This window comes from Lissotriton vulgaris, chromosome 1_1 (assembly GCF_964263255.1).
Source record: "Lissotriton vulgaris chromosome 1_1, aLisVul1.2, whole genome shotgun sequence".
NCBI classification, from domain to species: domain Eukaryota; kingdom Metazoa; phylum Chordata; class Amphibia; order Caudata; family Salamandridae; genus Lissotriton; species Lissotriton vulgaris.
In genome coordinates, this window is record NC_141685.1 from 2,002,474,998 (window position 1) to 2,002,495,134 (window position 20,137).

Sequence of the window (20,137 nt, forward strand, 5' to 3'; positions counted from 1 at the left end):
AGAATTCCGTATCATAAAGGGCTGCTCACCTTGTTTGAGCCTTATACGTTTTAATACATGCGGTTCCCACAACCCGGTTTCAGCTAGTCTAATCCTTAGGTCATCAAACTCTCGCACTTTTTTCCAGGGTTTTTTCCACACTTTGATCACCTCTTTCACTCTACCTCTCTTAAAGTAGGTCATATATTTGATTTTGGTGGGATTAATTTCGAGATCATGCTCTACACAAAACTGGTTGAATATGTCAATCACGTTTTGCAAGCACCTTATGGTTTTAGACAGCTAAAGTATCATCAGTGAAAAGGAGCGCAGGAATTTTTTCCCCTGCCAGGGAGGGGGAATCATTGACACAGTTCAGTAAAAAGATAACCCAGTTGTTGATGCACAGGGGAGAGAGGATTGGACCAAGGACATAGCCTAAACGGACTCCTGGGTCAACTGGGATTGCGTTGGTCACTTCCCCACTTACCTCTACATCTAACGTTTACAAAGATCCCCTAGTGGAGTGTTTTTAATATGTTCTGTAAAATATGGGGAACCCCTATTTGTTAGAGCCCCTCCCACAGTTTCCCCCAGGGCCAAAGATCAAAGGCTGCACGAAGGTCAATAAAGGCCACAGAAAGATCACCCTTGGTCAAGTCTACTGTCTTCTATTTTACATGGAGAAATCGAAAGGTTTGGCCAATGGCGCTAGTCTTGTGCCTAAAGCCTGCTGGAAGTTTGAGAGGAAATGGTTATCCCCCAGCACCAACCTAGCAGGTGCTCCAGGAACTGTTTGCTGAAGAGCTTCTGCAAGTTGTCTATAAGGCTTATTAGGCGGTAATTGTATGGGATGCGGAGATCCCCCTTTTTAAAAATTGGGATGATCTCTGCACCCCACCATGATGTGGGGATAGCTTCCTCCCTCGTGAACTACTGTAGCTCTCCAGCTACCTCTGAGTAGCTCACATGTGTAGCCCAGCTTATCAAATAAGAAAACTTGTGCTTATTTATATTAATACACATATAACAACATTGAAATTATACAACACTAACAATATTAGTAGCTCTAAATGCGTTTTATTGCACATTAGTAGCTTTCAGTACAGAAAAGGTTGGAGACCTCGGAGTGGTACCCAAACAGTGTTATCAGATTAAAAAAGGTCTGTGTGAATCTTATCAAGACCAGGCGCTTTCCAGGACCTAAACAAGGCCATGGCACGAGGGATCCCCTCCAAAGAGAAAACTACTGGGGGCATATTAAAATGTAGGGGCTGAGTGGCATTTCTAGGGGCAACAGCTCTCTTAATCTGATGGTGATCTGAGTAGATAATTTCAAAACGGGCAACCCATCTCCATGGTAAGATGGAGGACCTGAATGGCTTACTCAATTTCCCACTGCCTAGGCTAACCAAATACCAGAAGGTCTTCTGCTTGTTTGATGGCACAGCTTCCATAAGTTCTACCTAGATATTGCTTTTCCAGGTTGCTTTGGCTTCATTTAAAGGTAGCCCGATAGGTGGCCCTGCTTTCCCTAATATTATGAATGGCTCCTTTTCTAATCACATCCAGCAACCTTACCTTAGCGTTTTTGCATGACCTTTTAACCACCCCCTAGTGGCAGCTGGTTTGGGGGTGCACAGAGATTTCCTTGGTAAAAAGTCACTTAATTTTGAGAATACCATGTAATGATTCACTAGAATTGCTGCACTCTTCCTCTAATTTGGTGACATGTTTCCCATATGTGTGGCGAGTATTGAATACACATCCATAATTGCCTTGGGAGATGAACTCAATGTCTCACCCTTAACGCTACTCCGGTTATTTGTAGCTTTTATACGGTTTCTGATAGCAGGAGACAGAGTCACTAACTACTTCAGACTAAGTATCAAGGGGTTAAGGTCGGTTTCTTGGTGTTCCACTGCCGACATATCACTCAGTTTGCTACAAAGTCTCACACCCAATTGGTTGTAGTCTATGGTGCTATAGTACAACACTCTTCTAAATGTGGAAGCTGGCATTTTGCCTAAGGGTGCTCACCCGTTTCACGCACGTAACCCATGCATTAAGTTTAGATCTACTACTTGGATGGTCGCCCTGGAAAGATTTATTTTCAAAGATGATAAAGGTCATGGATCTCCCATAATATATCCTCTGACCTGGACAGGTCTGTGCCAAACCATTCGATTCGCGGAAATGTGCAGCTGAGGTGCAGTCAAACGTTCAGACGTGTCCTACATGAGACAATGTGGCATGTGATCTTAGTGTGGGTGTGTCATTTATTTGCTGCTGAACAAATGTTTGATGTACCATCTGTGGGATAAACCAAAACAAGCCCCTCTCAACAACTCCCACCCTCAACTCCCTTTCCATACTGCGAAAACTGGAAGTACCTGTTCTGGTGCAACTAGGGACAGCAGCCAACTGGGCTACCCTAAGATGTGAATCTTACGTGCTATGCACACCCCCACCCCAACTACCTCAAAGAAAACCATTGTTCTGTAACTAAAGTAAATCCACCAAGAAAAAATGGGGGGATGAAGGGGGAGTGATAGGGGGCTGAGTGTGGCTAGTGGTGCAGAAGCATATTGTGCCAGCTTAACAGCAGCATAGGTCCCTTAGTAGCTTTCCAATGTCTAGTGATTTCCCACTTCGCTAATATGACAGGGATCTGTCATATTAGCGAAGTGGGAAATCACTAGAAATTGGAAAGCTACTACGGGACCGTGGATTGCAGTTTGGCGCAAAGAACTTGAGAGATGGGCTGGATATGGAAGTGGTGTTTTACTACAAGAGGTGCGCAGGGTTGTGGTTTAACAAGGCCACCAGAGCATGGGAAGCGTTGGTGGACAGTTTGGACGATTCAGAGCCCTCTTCACAGGTGATAACTCCCGCCAGTCCCGTGGCCCCGGCCATTGACCTGCTGATGAGCTTCCAACCTTTCCTCTAGGTGTGTGCTCTCTGGTCTTTCCCCTAGTTGCACCGAATATGGCTGCACTCTGCTCCTTATATTTATGGCCTAGGACAGATAAGGATGGGACACTGTATTTACATAACAGGTTTGAAGACGCGATTCGGGGTTGGGTGGCGGGTAGACCAAGGTGGGGTGTTAAGGGAGGTGGATTTGGATCTGCACTGGTAATACCAATGCTGTGCTACCATTTTGAGGCAGTTGTTTGTTGCTACCTTGAAAGCCAATAAAATCTGATTAAAAGGAAAAAAAAACAGGCGGCTATTCCTGAGAAATCTGAGTTTCTACACAGGGTCTGATAAAGCAGACGGAAGCTCAGTAGATGAGGTCTTTGCGGGCACTTCCCCGCATCAGTCAAAGCATTGTCTCGACTGGGGTATCCTTTCAGCCCGAAGGAGGGCGCTCTGCGCTCCATGCCGGATGGACTCTACCACAAAGCAATATACCACTCACATGGAGGTCCGCCAGCTAGGAAACAGCGAAGTTGTTGTTGGACTTTAAGGGTGTAGTCTGGAAAGATCATCATGGGGAGGACTGAAAAGTCAATGAACCTGCTTTGCATGCTGCACGAAAAATAGCATCTCCCCCTGCGTAATTGAGTACCCGGGCAGTGAATGGGCGAGTCAGGGTGCCCACAGGGGGATTTGAAGTCACTGCTCAGTATGCTCGCTCTACGATAAAGCAAGCTGAGACCTTCGTCACGAGCACCCAGCTTTTTAAACAATCAAAAATGAAGGATTTGAGTGATGTACCCTTTGACCCCTCTGTAATGCCTACGATATGCCGTCTGTTGTGCTTGATCTGCCTTTAGCATCCTCCACATGAGCCTCCAAGTGTCCCTCCAGGGGTTGCAGGGCAGTGAGGTGGGCTTATTTCGATTTCACTGTGTCCTCAGTCTCGGAGACCCTATTCTCTTTACTCTGTGACCCTGTGTGCAGGGCTTTGCAGGTCTTGTCTAATGAGGCCCTAATTCCATTAATTCTCCCATCTTTCACTCCATTGTGTCTATGCAATTTTGATTTGCTTGTAGGATAGAGAAGTTCTGGAGGCCCTTCTCCAGCAGAAGAGCATCCCCGCCACACAAAAATCATCCATCGGGCCACCTGTTTAGTGAACTGAGCAATATTCTGTTGTGATGCGGAGCCAGGTTAGTCTCTTGCCATGTTGAACCTGGCAGGGTCCCCAGAGGAGGGCAGGCACCAGCAGAGGATTAGGGGGGCAGGCAGAAGAGCCAACCCCACATGCCAATGAGATAGCCAGAGTGTTAAACACTCGAAGCAACCCCTCCTGCCATCTATGAAGCATACTTAGTCGGGTGCTCACCTTTGCCATGTACTAGGAAGAGCAATCAATGGGTCACACAAAGTATTTGCAGCCCACCAAACAACTCATACTCATGGCCAGGCCCAAGTCTCACACAGCCCTCTTGCAGAAGGGTTGGCAAAAGTTTCTCAATGGCCAAACTGTAGGGCCTCTCAATGCCTTAGGTGTTTCTCCCGCAGTGGATGGGGGGAGGAAGCAGTCCCAGGCCAAACATCAAAGGCCAACAATGAAATAGGGGGGCAGGGCCCCCCACCAGCTGCCGGGCAGCCATGCTGCTAAGCATAGTAATTGATATAGGCTGGGAGGTACCAAAGAGCCCACCAACGGCCGACGTCCAGAAGACATTGTGGCCCTCACTGCTGCCCTGCGCAAGGTCCCCTCTGCAGCCTCAAGGTCCAAGGTCCCGCCACAACTCCAGAGTTGAATAAAGAGCGACCATACAGGGATCCCAAGGCCAGCTGCAGGCCCAGAATTGCACTTGGGGTGGGAGGCATCCCTCGAGCCAGGCCTCTATGTGGATCGGGACACCAACCGTGTAGGGCTTCGCAGATCAGTATGCAGGTCGATGTTAGGTCTCTGGCCGCCTGGCTCTTCCAGCCAGGCATTCGGTGGAAATGAAGGTCTGAGGGCCGTCTAGTCTAAAAAAACGCACAATTGTTGGACGGAATGCAGAACAAATCAAAACATTCACCCCCAGTCAAGAGATCTTGGTTAAATCCATCATTCATTTGCTCACCATGCCACCCCAGTTTAGACCTGGACAAATGCAAATCAGTCTTGCCCTGTGCCTCATGGGTCAAGACTGATTTGCATATGGCAGGGTCCAAACTAGAATAGCATGGTGAGCAAAAAAACGATGGATTTTGGCCCGGATCTCTGTACTGGGGTGAAAGTATGACATTGTTCTGCATTTTGTCCATCAGTTGTTCTTTTTCCATTTGACACTCCGAGTGGGACGGGTATGCCCAGACATGGGTCCCTTGCTCTCCATGTCACTGGAGTCAAGCTATCCTGGCGGAAAGCCCGAAATGAGTCCTAGGATGCTTGTTCCCAGTCCAGGGAGGACCTGCCCTGGCAGTTTGGGCTGAACTGTTCCAATTGGGCGCGGGGTCCAAACTGGAATGGCATGGTAAGCAAACAAATCATTGGATTTAGGCCGAGATAGCTATAGGAGCGATGGGCCGTAGATTCTCTCCTTGGTCTTCACCTTACCCTGTCGGTCCTTAGACAGACCTCTTTTCGTCTCTCCATATTGTCTCTTCCCCTATCCTCCCTTTCTCACCTCCCCTGCCCCCTCCACTACCTCCCTCTCTCCTTTCTCCCCTCTCCTAATTGTATTGACTATTCTTTTTTTGGGATTTATTGTGTAATTGTTGAACTTTTTCTGTTAAATTGTTGATTATCATGTAAAGCGCTCTGATACCTCCGGGTCTAGCCAGCGCTATATAAAACTCTTTAAATAAATAAAATGAATAAAATAAATCTCTGTACTGGGGTGAAAGTATAACATTGCTCTGCATTCTGTTCATCAATTGTTCTGTTTGCATTTGTCAACCCGAGTGGGACCGGTATGCCCAGACGTGGGTCCCTTGCTCTCCATGCCACTGGAGTTGAGCTATCCTTGTTGATGAGGGCTGAAAACCCTAATCCGGTCCTAGGATGCTTGTTTCGAGTCTATCGAGGACCTGGCCTGGCAGTTCGGGCTGGACTGTTCCCATTGGGCACAGGGTCAAGGCTGATGTGCATATGGCTGGGTCCAAACTGGAATGGCATGGTGAGCAAAAAAACAATGGAGTTAGGCCCAGATCTCTGCACTGGGGTGAATGTATGACATTGTTGTGCATTCTGTCCATCAATTGTTCTTTTTGCATTTGTCTCAAAAAGGTCCCCAAGTGAGCAGCAGCACCTCTGTGCTCTCCAAACTAGGCCTAGGGCGTGGTCAACGGAGTGGTCAACAGAGCGGGGGGACTGTCCAGCAGCTCTAGCCCCGACACAGCCGCACAGGGGAATGGCACGGAGCCCTTGTAACCAAAGTCACATGTGGGGCCCCAGAATGTGTCACTGCTGCAGCTCTGATCCACATCCAGGCACGGCTACAGTCCCCCTGCAGCACGGCTTAACCACTGTGAACCGTTGTGGCAAGACTTTTTAACTTTAGGGACAGAAACAATATACTAGAGATTTGCTAGAACGAAGGGCCCCTGGACGATCAATTACATGGTGGATGTCTGCAAACTGCGAGACTCGTTTCGGGATGTGAAACAGCATCTTTGCATCATGGGTGTCAAATACGCAGTTCTATAGCCAGTGAAAGGAAGTGTCACCGCAGGCAGCAAGACTCTATTCTTATATGAGCCGAAGGAAGTGTGATCATGGCTTGAGATACAGGGGGAATTCCAGTGTTTGCCCTCACTGGACCAGGGTGGGCAATGGAATGCACAGCGGAACAGGCGGTGATGCTCTCTAATGAAAGAGAGAGGGACCCCAAAACCAAATGGATAGGGTTCCACAATTGACACAAAGTGATGCACCAGGAACATTTGTGGCAAATGAAGGCGCAAGCAGCCCTGGGCAGGGCAGAGGTATTAGCAGTGGTGGAGCAGTCATGCTTGTTAGGTCAGGACAGCCGAGAATCCAATGAGGATGTGAGGTCTATGGGGGACGCTTCACAGGTGATAGTGTTCCCAGAGGATCTGCGGTGTGGCTCCCAGGTCACTCCAATTATGGCGGACTTTTTGCAGTGCGCCTGACTGTCATCAAGTATATCCTTTTTATGGTTATTTTGCATGTGTGGCTGTTGGACAAAGGGAGGGGGCTTGAGATCTGTGTTATGGTGTTGGGGGTGGAGCGAGGATCCAGACCACAGCATGCAGTGATGCCCAACCTGGGCCACCCCCCCATCCGAGTAGACTATGCACGGGTTGTCATATCATTCATTAGTGGCACTAGTGGGCTGTAAGGAGTTGCAGGTACGGCCTGGGTTGTGGGTTTGTTGGGTACTGTTCATGATGTTTTACTGGTTTGTTTCCTTTGTCTCGGACTGCTCTCTCCTGTGCTAACCCCCACCCACCACGCAAGCAGATGCAGGAGCCTCACAGCTCACGGACCCACAGGGCCACTGGTGAATAGAAATGGAAACCTGAGAGGCATGGGCACATTTAGGAAGCACTGTAGGATTCATTCATACTTGAAACGACGCCAGTTCCAGTGTGCCTGCTTCAGGAGATGCATCAGATAGCAGGGTACTCCCTCAGGCGATGTATGACACTTGCCACTTACTCTGCCTAAGCCAGGGATCTTTTGCTGTGGGTGGGTGATGGAGCACACCTTGGTAGACCCAGAGCCCTGTTATGTTTTTACAGACAGCCTCTCACGCTAGTGGTACTGTGAGCTCCAAATGCGGGTCAGCCCCTCTTTCTTACCTCACTGGTGCCGGCTCGCCTCCGATTGTCACTGTCCTTGATTTTTGATGTGGAGACTTCAACTGTCTTTCAGCGCTGGTGAAGGACAGAGCCACTCCTCCCGGAATGTGGGCTCAATCTCACGCCACGGCTAGGCAGCAACAGCAGTGGGTCCAGAATGTACAAGTGGCAGATGTTTGCCACATCATGCACTAACACCAACAAGAGTATTCCCATTACCCTGCTCTAGACGTTCTTCACATGAGGATTGATCTGGTATATAGCAAGAGAGCATGGTGAATAAAGGTAAACAGGCGGATTCTTAAGCAGGAGCATATCCGACCATTGCCCCTTAATGGGGTTTGTAACCACAGGCATTGGCAGAAGTGCCGTTCCAGATGCATGTGGAGGAACATATTGGCAGATACTTCACCAACAATGAGGGTACTGTCACGGATGAGGTGGTTGAGTGGGATGCATTCGAAGTGGTGATATGTGGTGTGTGCATGCCTACCCAGATTGGCATGAAAAGGGGATTTCAGACAGAGGTGTTGGATCTGGAGGGTAGATTAAGAGGTGCAGAAAGAGAATGGGCATCTTACCTTGCTATGTATCCCTTGTTGGAAGACATCAAGTCTGATTATAGGTACGAGTCCAGACGCATATCTACCTTTGATTATAAAGAATATACCCAGTGTCAGCATGAACTGGGGGACAAGGCCAGTATTCTACTGGCCTGGTTGTTGAAATCTGAACAATCGTACACAGCAATCTGAGGCATCCAATTGGCTGCGGGCGCCATGGTGAACTCTATTAATGGGGACTTTTGAGACCTATTACAGGACACTATTTCGAGCCCCAACTGGTGTAGACCAAAAGGCAATCTCTATCTATCTGAGACCTCTTGAAGCTTTCCTTCTCAACCCATTGTTGAGGCAGGAGCTGGGCACCCTGTTCACCCTTGAGGTTAAATTAGCCATTAAACAAATAGCCAGAGGGAAGATCGCCCAGCACTGATGGGCTGCCTATAAATATTTGCACCACATATCAAGCCCTTCTGGCTTCCTTTGATTATAAAGAATATACCAAGCATCAACATGGATTAAGGGAGACAAGACAAATACCCTATTGGCCTGGTTATTGACATCTGTACACTCATACACCTCAATTGAGGCCATCCATTCGACTGCGGAGCTTGTGGTGAACTCTCAATTAGCTATTAATAGGGAATTTGAGACCTATTACAGGGGACTTTATCGAGCTCCAATGGGTAGGCAAACTCCGTCTATTTGAGACCTCCCTTCTCAACCCATTGTTGAGGCAGGAGCTGGATGCCATCTTCACCCTTGAGGTTAAACTGGCTATTATACAAATAGCCAGAGGGAAGACGCCTGGCACCAATGGGCTACCTCTAAAAGCTTACGACACATATCAAGCCCTTCTGGCTTCCCGGCTAATGGGACTGTACGAATATGCCAGGAAGAGTGGCGAACTTTCAGATACTATGCGGGATGCCTTAATCACAGTGCTTCTGAAGTGATGGGAGGGATCCGCTTGAGGTGGCCTCTTACCACCTCCTCTCACTACTCAACCTTGACTACAAGATACTGGGAAAGGTCCTAGTGAACAAGGTAACTCCACTGGTGCACACTGTGGTCCACCCAGACCAGAATGGGGTTTATGCCGGGCAGGACAAGTTCCTGACTCTCTGTCAGTTATTCAGTATCATGGAGCGGGCATGCTGAACGGGTACTCAATGTTGGGTGGCCTCGCTGGACATTGAGAAAGTGTTTGACACAACGAGTTGGGACTACTTGCAAAACGCACTACTAAAGTTAGAGTTGGGACTGGGATTTCGCAGGTGGATAGAGATTCTCAAGGAGTTCTCAAGGGCCAGGGTGAGCACAAGAAATATAATCTCTGACAGTTTTGCCATCTAAAGGGGCACTTGACATGGTTGCCCCCTGTCTCCCTTGCTTTATTCTTTGGCCATGAAACAGTTGGCCTGCCTGCTGAGGGAGCGCACACTGGGATGTTGGGTTGTGGTTCGCTCCAATGTGGTTTCCATGTATGCAGTTAATACCCTGAACCATCTAAAGAAACACCCATCGATCCTGCCGGCCACCATGTCAGTTATAGAAGACTTTGGCCGCATCTTGGGGCTCCAGATCAACTGGAGTAAGTCATACTTGTCACCTCTATTGCAGACATTCGTACAGACGAGAACTGAACCGCTACAATGGAAAATAACTTCAATAAATTCCTAGGCATCCAGATTTATCACTTGGAATGTGACTTCATCTGGGTAAAGCACTAAACACAATCAGACAGTCGTTGCCTTGTTACACACAGTTACTCTGTCATCTAGGGGTAGAGTGTCAATTGCAAAGATGCTAACACCCCCCCCCCCCCTGCCCCAGACTACTCTACTTTATACACAGCACTCCCAGTGATACTGAAGAAGTCATTGTTCCAGGAGTTGCAACGACTGCTTGCTTCCTTGATCTGGAGCAAAAGGAGACACAGGGTAGCGACTTATACTTTATATGCTGCAACGGAGGCGGGGGGCCTTAGGACCCTCAATTACGAGCTCTACTGTGCGGCAGCCCTACTCCAGTGGCCATTAATATGGCTATGCCACACTTCAAATCCCGAACGGGACATGCTGGGTTTTGATTTTGGTGGCATCCTGCTGCTGGAGTGGATCCTGAAATAACCCACTGTTCGAAGTAATCACCAAGGAAACGAGGTAAGGTTCAGTAACTAGTTTATTGGGCAACCACTCTTCTCAAACGGACAGTGCATCACCAACATTCTAACATAGGCTCTCTAGGGAGAGTCCAAGGGGAAGCAAGGATGAGGGGTGGGTAGGGATGTGCCAAGAGGGGAAGGAAAGGAGAAGGAGATTATAACACACCTCCCTTATTTACCTAATGCAAAACACTGCTACACTTGACAACTTTATCACAACACCATAGCTGTCCATTCTCCAGGAGTACCACATTGTTGAAGATTTTGGATACACGAATAGAATCATGGCTGCCTCAGCACTTCGCCCTCCCACGAAAGCTTCAAAGCCAGCAACGAGGCTTACAGGCACTCGACAGGCACTGTAAATGTACATGATATCCAAGTGAATGCACTTTTATTATTGTTAATAATGTCGGCTGTGACTCACTTCTTAGAGAGCACATGCAGCCAGCACGTATTGCCTTTTCTGTAATTTATGGGCGTCTGCATAATTGGCAACCTGGTTTATTAGGCACAAATTGAAGTTCAGCTTCCTTTCTATAGGCAGAGCAGCATTATCAAAAACGTTGGTCAGCAAGGCCGTTATATTTTAAATCGTCGTACCTAAGACCCCCGTAGTGTACTGAGTTGGAGAAGTTACCAGCTCTGTGTTTTTGCTTTGCATTCTGGTATTCGCAGTCCTGTTGTGATCATGACTAGGACTCTTATATTGCAAAGAAAACAATTGGGTGCTCTCCGGTGTAGATCGTATAGGTTTACTTGTGAACTTCCACGTATTGTTAAAGCCAAGGTGAACCACATGTGTGGTGCAAGGATTAGTTTCTTGCATCACAGGTTGGGCACACACGTTCTGATCCGTGTCAGAAAAGTACACTCTTCGGTGAGCACTATATGCAGTTCTGTATATGCTGCTGTGCTGCGTATGGCATCCTTGGTGAGCAAAGCTACTGCACACCGAATATATGATGTTACCACGAATACAAGTTCCACGCATGGCAATACCACGCGAATTTTAGTTCGCAAGTGGCTTTACCACGCTGGAATTTGCAACGATGGATTACACCACGCATTTTAACTTCCATTAAACACAAATAATAAAGATTATTTTCTTACCTGACACCTTCCTGTCTTTCACCAGCAGCCCGTACTTCCATCTACCATCGAAACAAGCGTCAAAACACGTCTGCCAAAATTAAAAAAGGACTGCTATTTTGACGTAACGGCACGTCTTTGGGGGAGGCACTTTCCTTTTACCTCGTTGGTACTGAAGTGCGTTTTTTTATTTATTTAATTAACCCGCTCCTTTGTTTATTTTTGGGGGGGAGACCCCCCCAGGCCCCCCAGCCCCTCCCCCAGCCGACCCCCTAGCCAGAACGTATATGCGTGGCAAAGACTGTCGTTGAAGGCATACGCGTGGAAAAGACGTTTGCGAGGTAAGTGCCTCGTAGTAAACGTCACGCGTAGAAAAGCCTTCGTTGAAAATGATGTTTCCCCTGCACACCGAGCATTGCTTAATGAGGTAGTGCAGTGAGAACGGTGGTGCGTGTATCACACATGCACATGTCCTGTATGTGATTAGTAAAATATTGTGCACGGGTCTTCGTGGCAGATGTTCACAACTCAATGCAATGCATTCTGGATATTGTAGTTCTGATTTACTTCGTCTGAAATTAAATAGTACCTCAATAGAATGCTGTGTAAAAGAAAGGTCGAAACCATTGCACCATCTTGCAAACTTACATTTAGGAGGGTTCTGCTACTTTCTAGTACAGAAGATATAGCAAGAGTGCTGTTTTTCTTAGAATTATGCGCCTTGTAGTCTCACTTAACCCAGGACAAAACTCGGACCGCCTAGAAAAGGAGATTGTAACACCCACCTTCTGTACCATACCCAATGTGCTACTGAAGGTAGCAGTTTGTTGCTGGAGGAGATATATTCTTGGAGGTAAGATTGGAGTGCCATATGTACTAAGTATACCGTTTTGGGCACCACCACTCTGGAGAACTTTGACAACAATTTACTAGATAGACAGCTGGACTATAGAAGGGTATACAAGCTGGGGGGGTGTAGTGGGGGAGGGGAAACTGGGCACGTTCGAGTATTTAATGGAGGCAGGCACCCTGGACCCAGGACAATTCTTACGGTACTCGGCTCTCTGTGGTGTGGCTGGGGCCTTCATATGGATCTATCGCTGTTGACTGTTCCACTGGAAATGATGTTAACTTTGGCAGGCACAAGGCAGGCGTTTTCCAGCACCTATGGAGCTTTGCTGCTAGAATCTAGTGGTGAATGCATTTCGTGACCTCAAGGTTAGAACTCTCGAACTCTGCCTGGCGGAAATGCTTTGGTTATGTTAATATGATCACATGGTATACCCGGTTGCACTTTACGTAGTTCAATTATCTGCACCATAAGTACTTTTCACCAAACAAGATAAGGCGAATGTATCCAGGCACCAGGGCGTTATGCCCCAGATGTCTTCATGTTGAAACGGACTTGCTCCATGCGGTATGGCTATGCCTGGTAATGGTAGACTTTTGGCAAAAAGTGACAGAATGCATTTCAGAGGTAACAGAATCTAGCATGCCACGAGACCCCACCTACTGCATTCTCAATATTGGAGTAGTGACTAAGCAGACAAAACAGCAGTTTGGGTTTGCAGGGCCTGGCACTGGTACGTGCAAAACGCTACAAAACCATGTTCTGGAAGGCGATGGCAGGTGCCTTGATCATTTTATGGCAGACAGATGTTGTCCAATGGGCGGCAGCAGAACTTTTGGTGCGGGCAGATGTAAGGGCTAGGGATGGAGATGCAACCTCATGGACCAGGGCGATGACTATTTGACTCAAATTTAGGATATGCTCACTTGAGTTACTCAGAATATTGAGGGGTAGTTGTACTACTCTGCATAAATATTCTGAGTGAGCAGTAGGCTCCCTGAAGCGAGATACCATCTACAATTATATGTAGGATAGCGAGCAGAGATGGCTTTGTTGTATTGATTAGACTCCAGACTTCGTACACACCCCCTTTTCTTCTGTATGTGGATGAGGGAACAGCTGTCCACATGAAACCTGTATTGTTATGTTGGGTATATGGGTCAACTTTGCTTACACATTGCTGCTGCTGCTGCTGTGTCTCGAAGTTCAAGGTAACTTATCTTTAAATCAATACAAATATTTATGAATAAGAAAGAAAAGTTTTATATGGGCACCAACTCATTACATGATCACCAGTCTGTATTACATGTACCCCAGATTACATTACACAGTTAATGGGGGTTTTCTTTAGCACAATAAAGTGATTTGTCCAAGATCACAAGATGTTGAGTAAAGGCCAGGACTCAAAACCCTATGCCCCAGTTCCAAAATCGCAAACACAGTAATATGATAGAAGGAGTGCTGAAGAATTTCAACCACTCAACCCCAGTCAAGAGATCTGGTTTTAATCCATCATTCTTTTGCTAACTATGCCACTCCATTTTGGACCCAGCCAAATGCAAATGAGTCTTGACCGTGCATCTCATGGGAACAATCCAGTCCAAACTGCAAGGGCAGGTACTCCCTGACCTGGAAACAAGCATCCTGGTACGAGTTTTGGGGTATCACCCCATATCAGCCAGTCTAGCTTGAATCAAGTGGCACAGTGAGCAAGGGACCTACATCTGGCCACACCCTTGGCCACTTTGGGCGAACATAGCAAACACAACAAGATGATGGACGGAGTGCTGAAACTTTTTAACCGCTCACCCCCAGTCAAGTGATCTGGGTTATATTCATCGTTCTTTTGCTCACTATGCCACCCCAGTTTGGACGCAGCCATATGGAAATCAGTCTTGACCCTGCTCCTCACGGGTACAGTCAAGCCTGAACTGCCAGGCCAGGTCCTCCCAGGTCCAGAAACAAGCATCCTGGGAGAGATCTAAGTCAGCAGTTTTGGCCATTAGACCACGTCTCTTATTGGGTGAGAAAACAGTTGGGGTATAAATCATAATTACTTTCCCTTTAGAAGCATAAGCGATCCAGTTTTGGGAGCTTTGCTTTTTCTCCACACTTCCTTTGCCTATTCACCCTGTCAAGACTGGTCTTGTGTGGAATTGAAATAATACCATGTTTTGAGTACTGTTGGAAATTACTAAAGTTTTGTGCCCTCATAAAAAAGTATTTGAAAGTTAAATGGTATAGGATAACCAGTGTGTTGGCGCTAGTTAAATGACTATTAACTCATGGTTGACTGCTTGTTTCAAAAATTGACGCTCAAACATCTACTTAAATTGGGAATGAAAATGACTAAATTCTTCCAATATCTATTTGTATTGACTGGGAGGATTGACTGAGCTAATGGATTCCACTATTCTGAAAGTTATCTTGCAGATCGGGTGGTATGGGTGCAGAAGGTTAAGAACCAATCCCCGAATGGTATTCAACTGATTTAAATAAATGCCTTTCTCCTCTTAGAAGCTAGCACTAGGAAAAGGGCTGTGAACAAAATAAAGGGAAAGAAGACAATATATTCCTGAACGGAAGGGTCAGTGAGTCACTTGTTTTTGTAAAGTTATAATCTTGGAATTACCAAAGTAACTGAAAGACAGCCACTAATGCTAATTATGCCTTCAAGGCATTAGTGACATCACCAACGCCTGGCCCACAACAATGAAGGACTTGTTATAAGTCTTTGTAGTTTGTCAGTTAGTTGTAGGCCCAGAGTAGTGTTGGTCTATCATCTAGTTTTCCTTTTGGTTTATTGCTTTCTATTTTGCTCATGGGTTCTTTTATTTGAAGTCAGTCTCCTGTAAATATTGCAGTCTCAGCTGTGAGGAATGTAAGATGCTCATTTTCTCATTGTGCGATTGCTTACAATTGTTATTACATTGTTCACAATATAAAACAATAAAGATATTTTAAAAAGTCTTTACAGTCTGTTGAGCCTTTAACATCACTGATTCCCAGAAGTGACATGCCACCAATGCCACCTGTGGTGAGACTTTGGGATTGTGAATTTTAACTAGCACATTCCCACTATAAGGGAAGAAGACAAAATCGAGTCAGCCCACAACAATCTAGGAAGACAGAAGTAGACCTAGCTACAATGAACGATAAAAATCTCCCTTTCCTAAATACACACCGGAAAATAATGTGAAAATGTCATGAAAAGGTCACCAAAAGGGCAAGCCTGAATCATTCATACCTGGTATGCATAATGGCACAAAGAATAAAAACACTGGTTTATCAAGACCCACAAATGAACCAGTGAAGACCTAAGGTTGCTACCAGAAGTATCTTGACAAGTCGCAGTTAAGTCCCTCACCTGGTGTGGTTTTGTTTCGGTGATTAATATAATTTCCCTTTGCCTACTGAGTTTGGAAATAGGTCTTGCTAAAATTCAGAATTTGAAACTATGCATATAGGGTTGCACTAGCAGCACCCTCATCTTAGTATGATTAGAGGTACACACTCAGTGGGTTTGTCTGGTAATGGGTGCTCTAAGTCCCTTGAGCGCCCTGATGCCCACAACGTCTAGCAAAACGGAAATACGGCTGAACAGACTTTGAGTGGTTGTACAGGTGCCTCTCTGTACTATGCTGATGACAATTCTGTGAGAGATGAAAATGGGGAGGGAATGTTCTACTGCTAAATAGGAGAACTTGTCCTTGGGCTTAAACCACAGGTGCTACAACCAGATTAGACCAACCTTTTTCCTTGGCGGGCTGATGGCCTTCCTAGAAGTAACAAACTGAAATGTTGTGTTAAAAATGGAGTTGCTCCTATAATTCAGTTTTCGAATTGATATAACAAAGCACTCTTTCTACATACTACAAAGTAGCCACAAAGCACAAAAAACAAGGAAGGACGTGGATGAATGAACCTAGATAAATAAGTTAATTGACTATTCAAAATAACTGCAAAAAATTGCTATGGTCAAGAGTAATATATTCTTTTTGTGAAACAAAAGATCTTTTTATACAAAAGTAAGTTTCAGCTGTGATAAATGAACTAAACAATGCCGTGAGAGTGTGAAAACGTTTAAGTACCTGAAATGATAATGACTCTTAGAGACTGGTTTTCAAGATCATGCAGAAGATCGTACTGGAGGCACTGCAGCATACGAAGCGAAAGGGCATTTCGTTTCTGGGGGTTATTTAGAATAATGTTTCTGTAAGGAAAATACAATATTGTCAGAGGTACTTCTCATTTGGCCTGTGCAATTGTGCATTGGACAAAACAAAAGAAATTTGGTATTGATGGAACGAATATGTATGAGATTTGTACAAATATCAACTGTAATACCAAGTATGTTATAGATGTAATTGCATGTTAATGTCATTGAATAAACATTGGGAGTACAATTAGATCCCTTTGAGAAATAGTGAGTGAATATATGCGGGCACTCAAACAGAAAGATGAGAGGTATGCAATATCAGTACATGCTATGAACTGCATTGCACAAGGGCCAAACAGAAGCTTTGAACTGAGAAAGAGAAAGGCAATATGGATCATGCGCCTTAAAGCAGTTGAAGAAGGATTAAATATTGATCAAGAACTACAATACTTTCTGGAAGACTGACCACGTACAGACACAATTACATTTTCCAACAGGAAACTCTAACCCCCTTCTTTTTCCATCCCTTCTCTTCGAATGTTCCTATATATAGAAGTAATGCACATAATATTGATAGCCATGATCAGCCCATATTCCATCCTTGAGAGATATACTAGGTATTTAGGATTTGAGGATTTGAATAACAGGCAATTCAACACACTTTTGGTTGGTGCTTAAGGTTACTTGTTTTATAATCAACATAGGAAGGCAGTTTGTCTCAATATAATGGAATTTGGGTATACATACTTGATTTACTTTGACGAATGTAGCCACTTGTTTATGTTTAATAGTACACATATTACTGATTTTGGATCTAGACGAAACATATAGTTTTGATTATTTTTCTTTCATAAAGACAAATTGGCTGCGTTTCAGCCACGAGAATAGAGTTTAAGGTGGTGGCCATGGTAACGTGTCAAATTATATGAAACTGGTTACCACTGGTGCAAGTCAGTCTTCGCTCGCAATAATGATTACTTAGTTCAGACATAGCAACCGGTTTAGACGCCGGTCTGCAGCTGACTCGCTCAAACAAGAGCAAGGCTAATTTCTTAGGTAAGTACTTGACAAATCGAGTGAAATACTGGCCAAAGTGCTTTTCTGGCAATGTTACCATATTTCTTGGTGGGACAATTACTAGTCTCACCTGCTTTTACATTATAAAGAGGACTCTCCCATATGCGTCGAAAATACATGGCAGCACTACAAACGTTGATAGACTACGTCTGTACGCTATTTACCACATCAATTGAGACCAGCATTATCCACTATTTTTTACACAGCGAAGCAATTTTCATATTATTCGGGCCGGAGAATATAACCAGAAATTAGGTAGGCGGAATCTGGCTCATTATTATTCACAAAATATTTTAATACATTTGATTGTTGGCTGAAACATCATTCACTTTTATATCATAGGACTGTTTAGAAAAGACTTCAGAAATCAAATATATACCATTCCAATTCCTATGGGTGAAACACACAAGCTAACCTGTGGCATTATTACTTATATTTATATATAGACTACCAGATTAGCTACACGCTTATAATGGGGTATAAGGATTGTCAATATCAACTTCTCCTTACCACCACCCACACCAAACCAATGGGTAATTATATTGTGCATATATACTTTTGGTGGAATGTAAATGAGATAATTTTTATAGTACACATATAAAAATACGAAATCCAGATTGAAATGAGTTAATTCCAATTTGTCAACTCACTGCACTAAATGAACTGTACTGATAGACATGGAAATGTTTGTTATGCATGGGTTTCCACAAACCAGAAGCAATCTGAATTTGTACCTGAATATTGATGTTAACACCAGGAAGAGATTTATACACTTTTGTCAATAATTCAGGGGCTTATAATTGTTTACAGGTATCAGATCTGTTTACAACATTGAAATGGCAGGTGTTTCTATTTGGTTTAGCCTTGATGTAGTCGTGCGATACCTTCCCAATAACGACGAAGCACGTGTTGGAAAAACTTCACAAGAGTTCGTAAGGAAGAGGTCGAAATACAGAAAAATAAATCTACAACAAGGACAGTTTTTCTCTTTTGTTTTACTAACAGTATTTTGTATTCAGTTACGATATAATTATTTGTGCTCATACTGTTAACTATTGGTGATCAAAAATAGGATTGAAATTGGGGGAGGGGTTGTATTTCCCTTTCTTGAGAGCACTGTGAGTGAGAACCTTTGTGACAAAAAATTGTATGCGACTGCCATTTGAGCACCGCATTCCTATGAAATGCCCAGTGGAGTAGATATTCGTTAACATTTGCTAGTGTGCTTCTTCTAGGTGGTGGTCTGTTTCACAGCAAGTTGAGGCAGTTTTCTGAAGTGTAAATTTTCCAGACGTGTTTACGCCTTCAGTGTGTGTAAATAAAAAATGCAAAAAACGTGGTTCTAACCCCTTCGCTGCCAGGCCTTCTTCCTCTCCCTTTCCCTGTGCCATGCCTTTATTGGCTATTTGGGGTACTTTGCATTTAGGCCCCATAATCTTTTGCCCACGAGGTATCCATCCCTTATTTGCATCCTTTATTTCCAACATCCTGAGAGTTATAAAGGTACCCTTGGGTTTGTGGATTCCCCTGGATGGCACTGAGAAATTAGCCAAAATACAGCTACATTGTAGCTTTTTGGGGGAGCAAGTGCTACAGAAGAAAGAGTCTTGTTTGTTCCCTGCAAATGGCCTCAACAAAGGGTTTGTGGTGCTGAAATAACCATCCTCCCAGTTTTCAGGAACAGGCAGTCTCTTGCAAGAAAACTAAAATTTTCTACACATTTTGGCATTTCACTGGGACATAGCCTAGTTTTCCTAATTGCTGTGCGTTCAATCTCCTTCCAGGTAGTGATAGAAATGGGTGTGAAAACAATAATAGATCCCGGAAAGCTATACATTTATGAAAAGTAGGCAGCATTCTGTATTAAGCAAGAGGTCATTTGTGCAGATCCTTCAAGGTTTTCCTATAAAAGGTAACAGAAATTGAGTTGGAAAGAAAAACTATCATTTGTGCCTACATTTTCGCCTGTAACTTTTTCTAACTAAGCAGATTTTTAAAAGCAATATACCGTTACGGCCGCTGGACTCTCCTGGTTGTGGAGATATATAGGGCTTGTAGGTTCACCAAGAACCTGAGGTAACATACAATTGGTAACCCAGGTTAGAAAGGGCGCTCTGCAAATAAGGGTGAGGATGATAACGAATTACAATATGGATAGTCACAAACTGTTTGCCATATTGAATCGATACTGGCATTTACTGAGAACGGACAGGGATCTGTTACCTTATATAGGGGAGAGACCGAGTATTACTTACAGAAAAGGAAAAACCTTAGCCAATTCAGTTAGTCCGAGTTACCCTACTGTGAAACCAGATGATTGGTTAACGAATAGGACTAGAGGTTTCTGCAGTTCTTGCAGGTGGGCAAAAAAGAAAGTATTGAATTTCAACTACAATGGCTCAGGCAATTATGATATCATGAGTTTCATAAACTGTGACACTACATATGTAGTGTATGTGATAGTCTGCTCATGTGGAAAGATCTATGTGGGCAGCACAATCCGGAGACTTCGAGACAGAATAACAGAACATATG

The 20,137-nt window shown here is 44.8% G+C and overlaps 1 protein-coding gene across 1 annotated transcript in view; it reads right to left on the bottom strand.

Annotated features, from left to right (window-relative positions):
- ECHDC3 (enoyl-CoA hydratase domain containing 3) overlaps positions 1-20,137 on the bottom strand; it is a 281,205-nt gene that overhangs the window by 215,933 nt on the left and 45,135 nt on the right. The window contains exon 2 of the mRNA XM_086920008.1: positions 16,459-16,580. Coding sequence (XP_086776134.1) covers positions 16,459-16,580 — 122 coding nt within the window. The remainder of the gene's footprint in view (positions 1-16,458; positions 16,581-20,137) is intronic.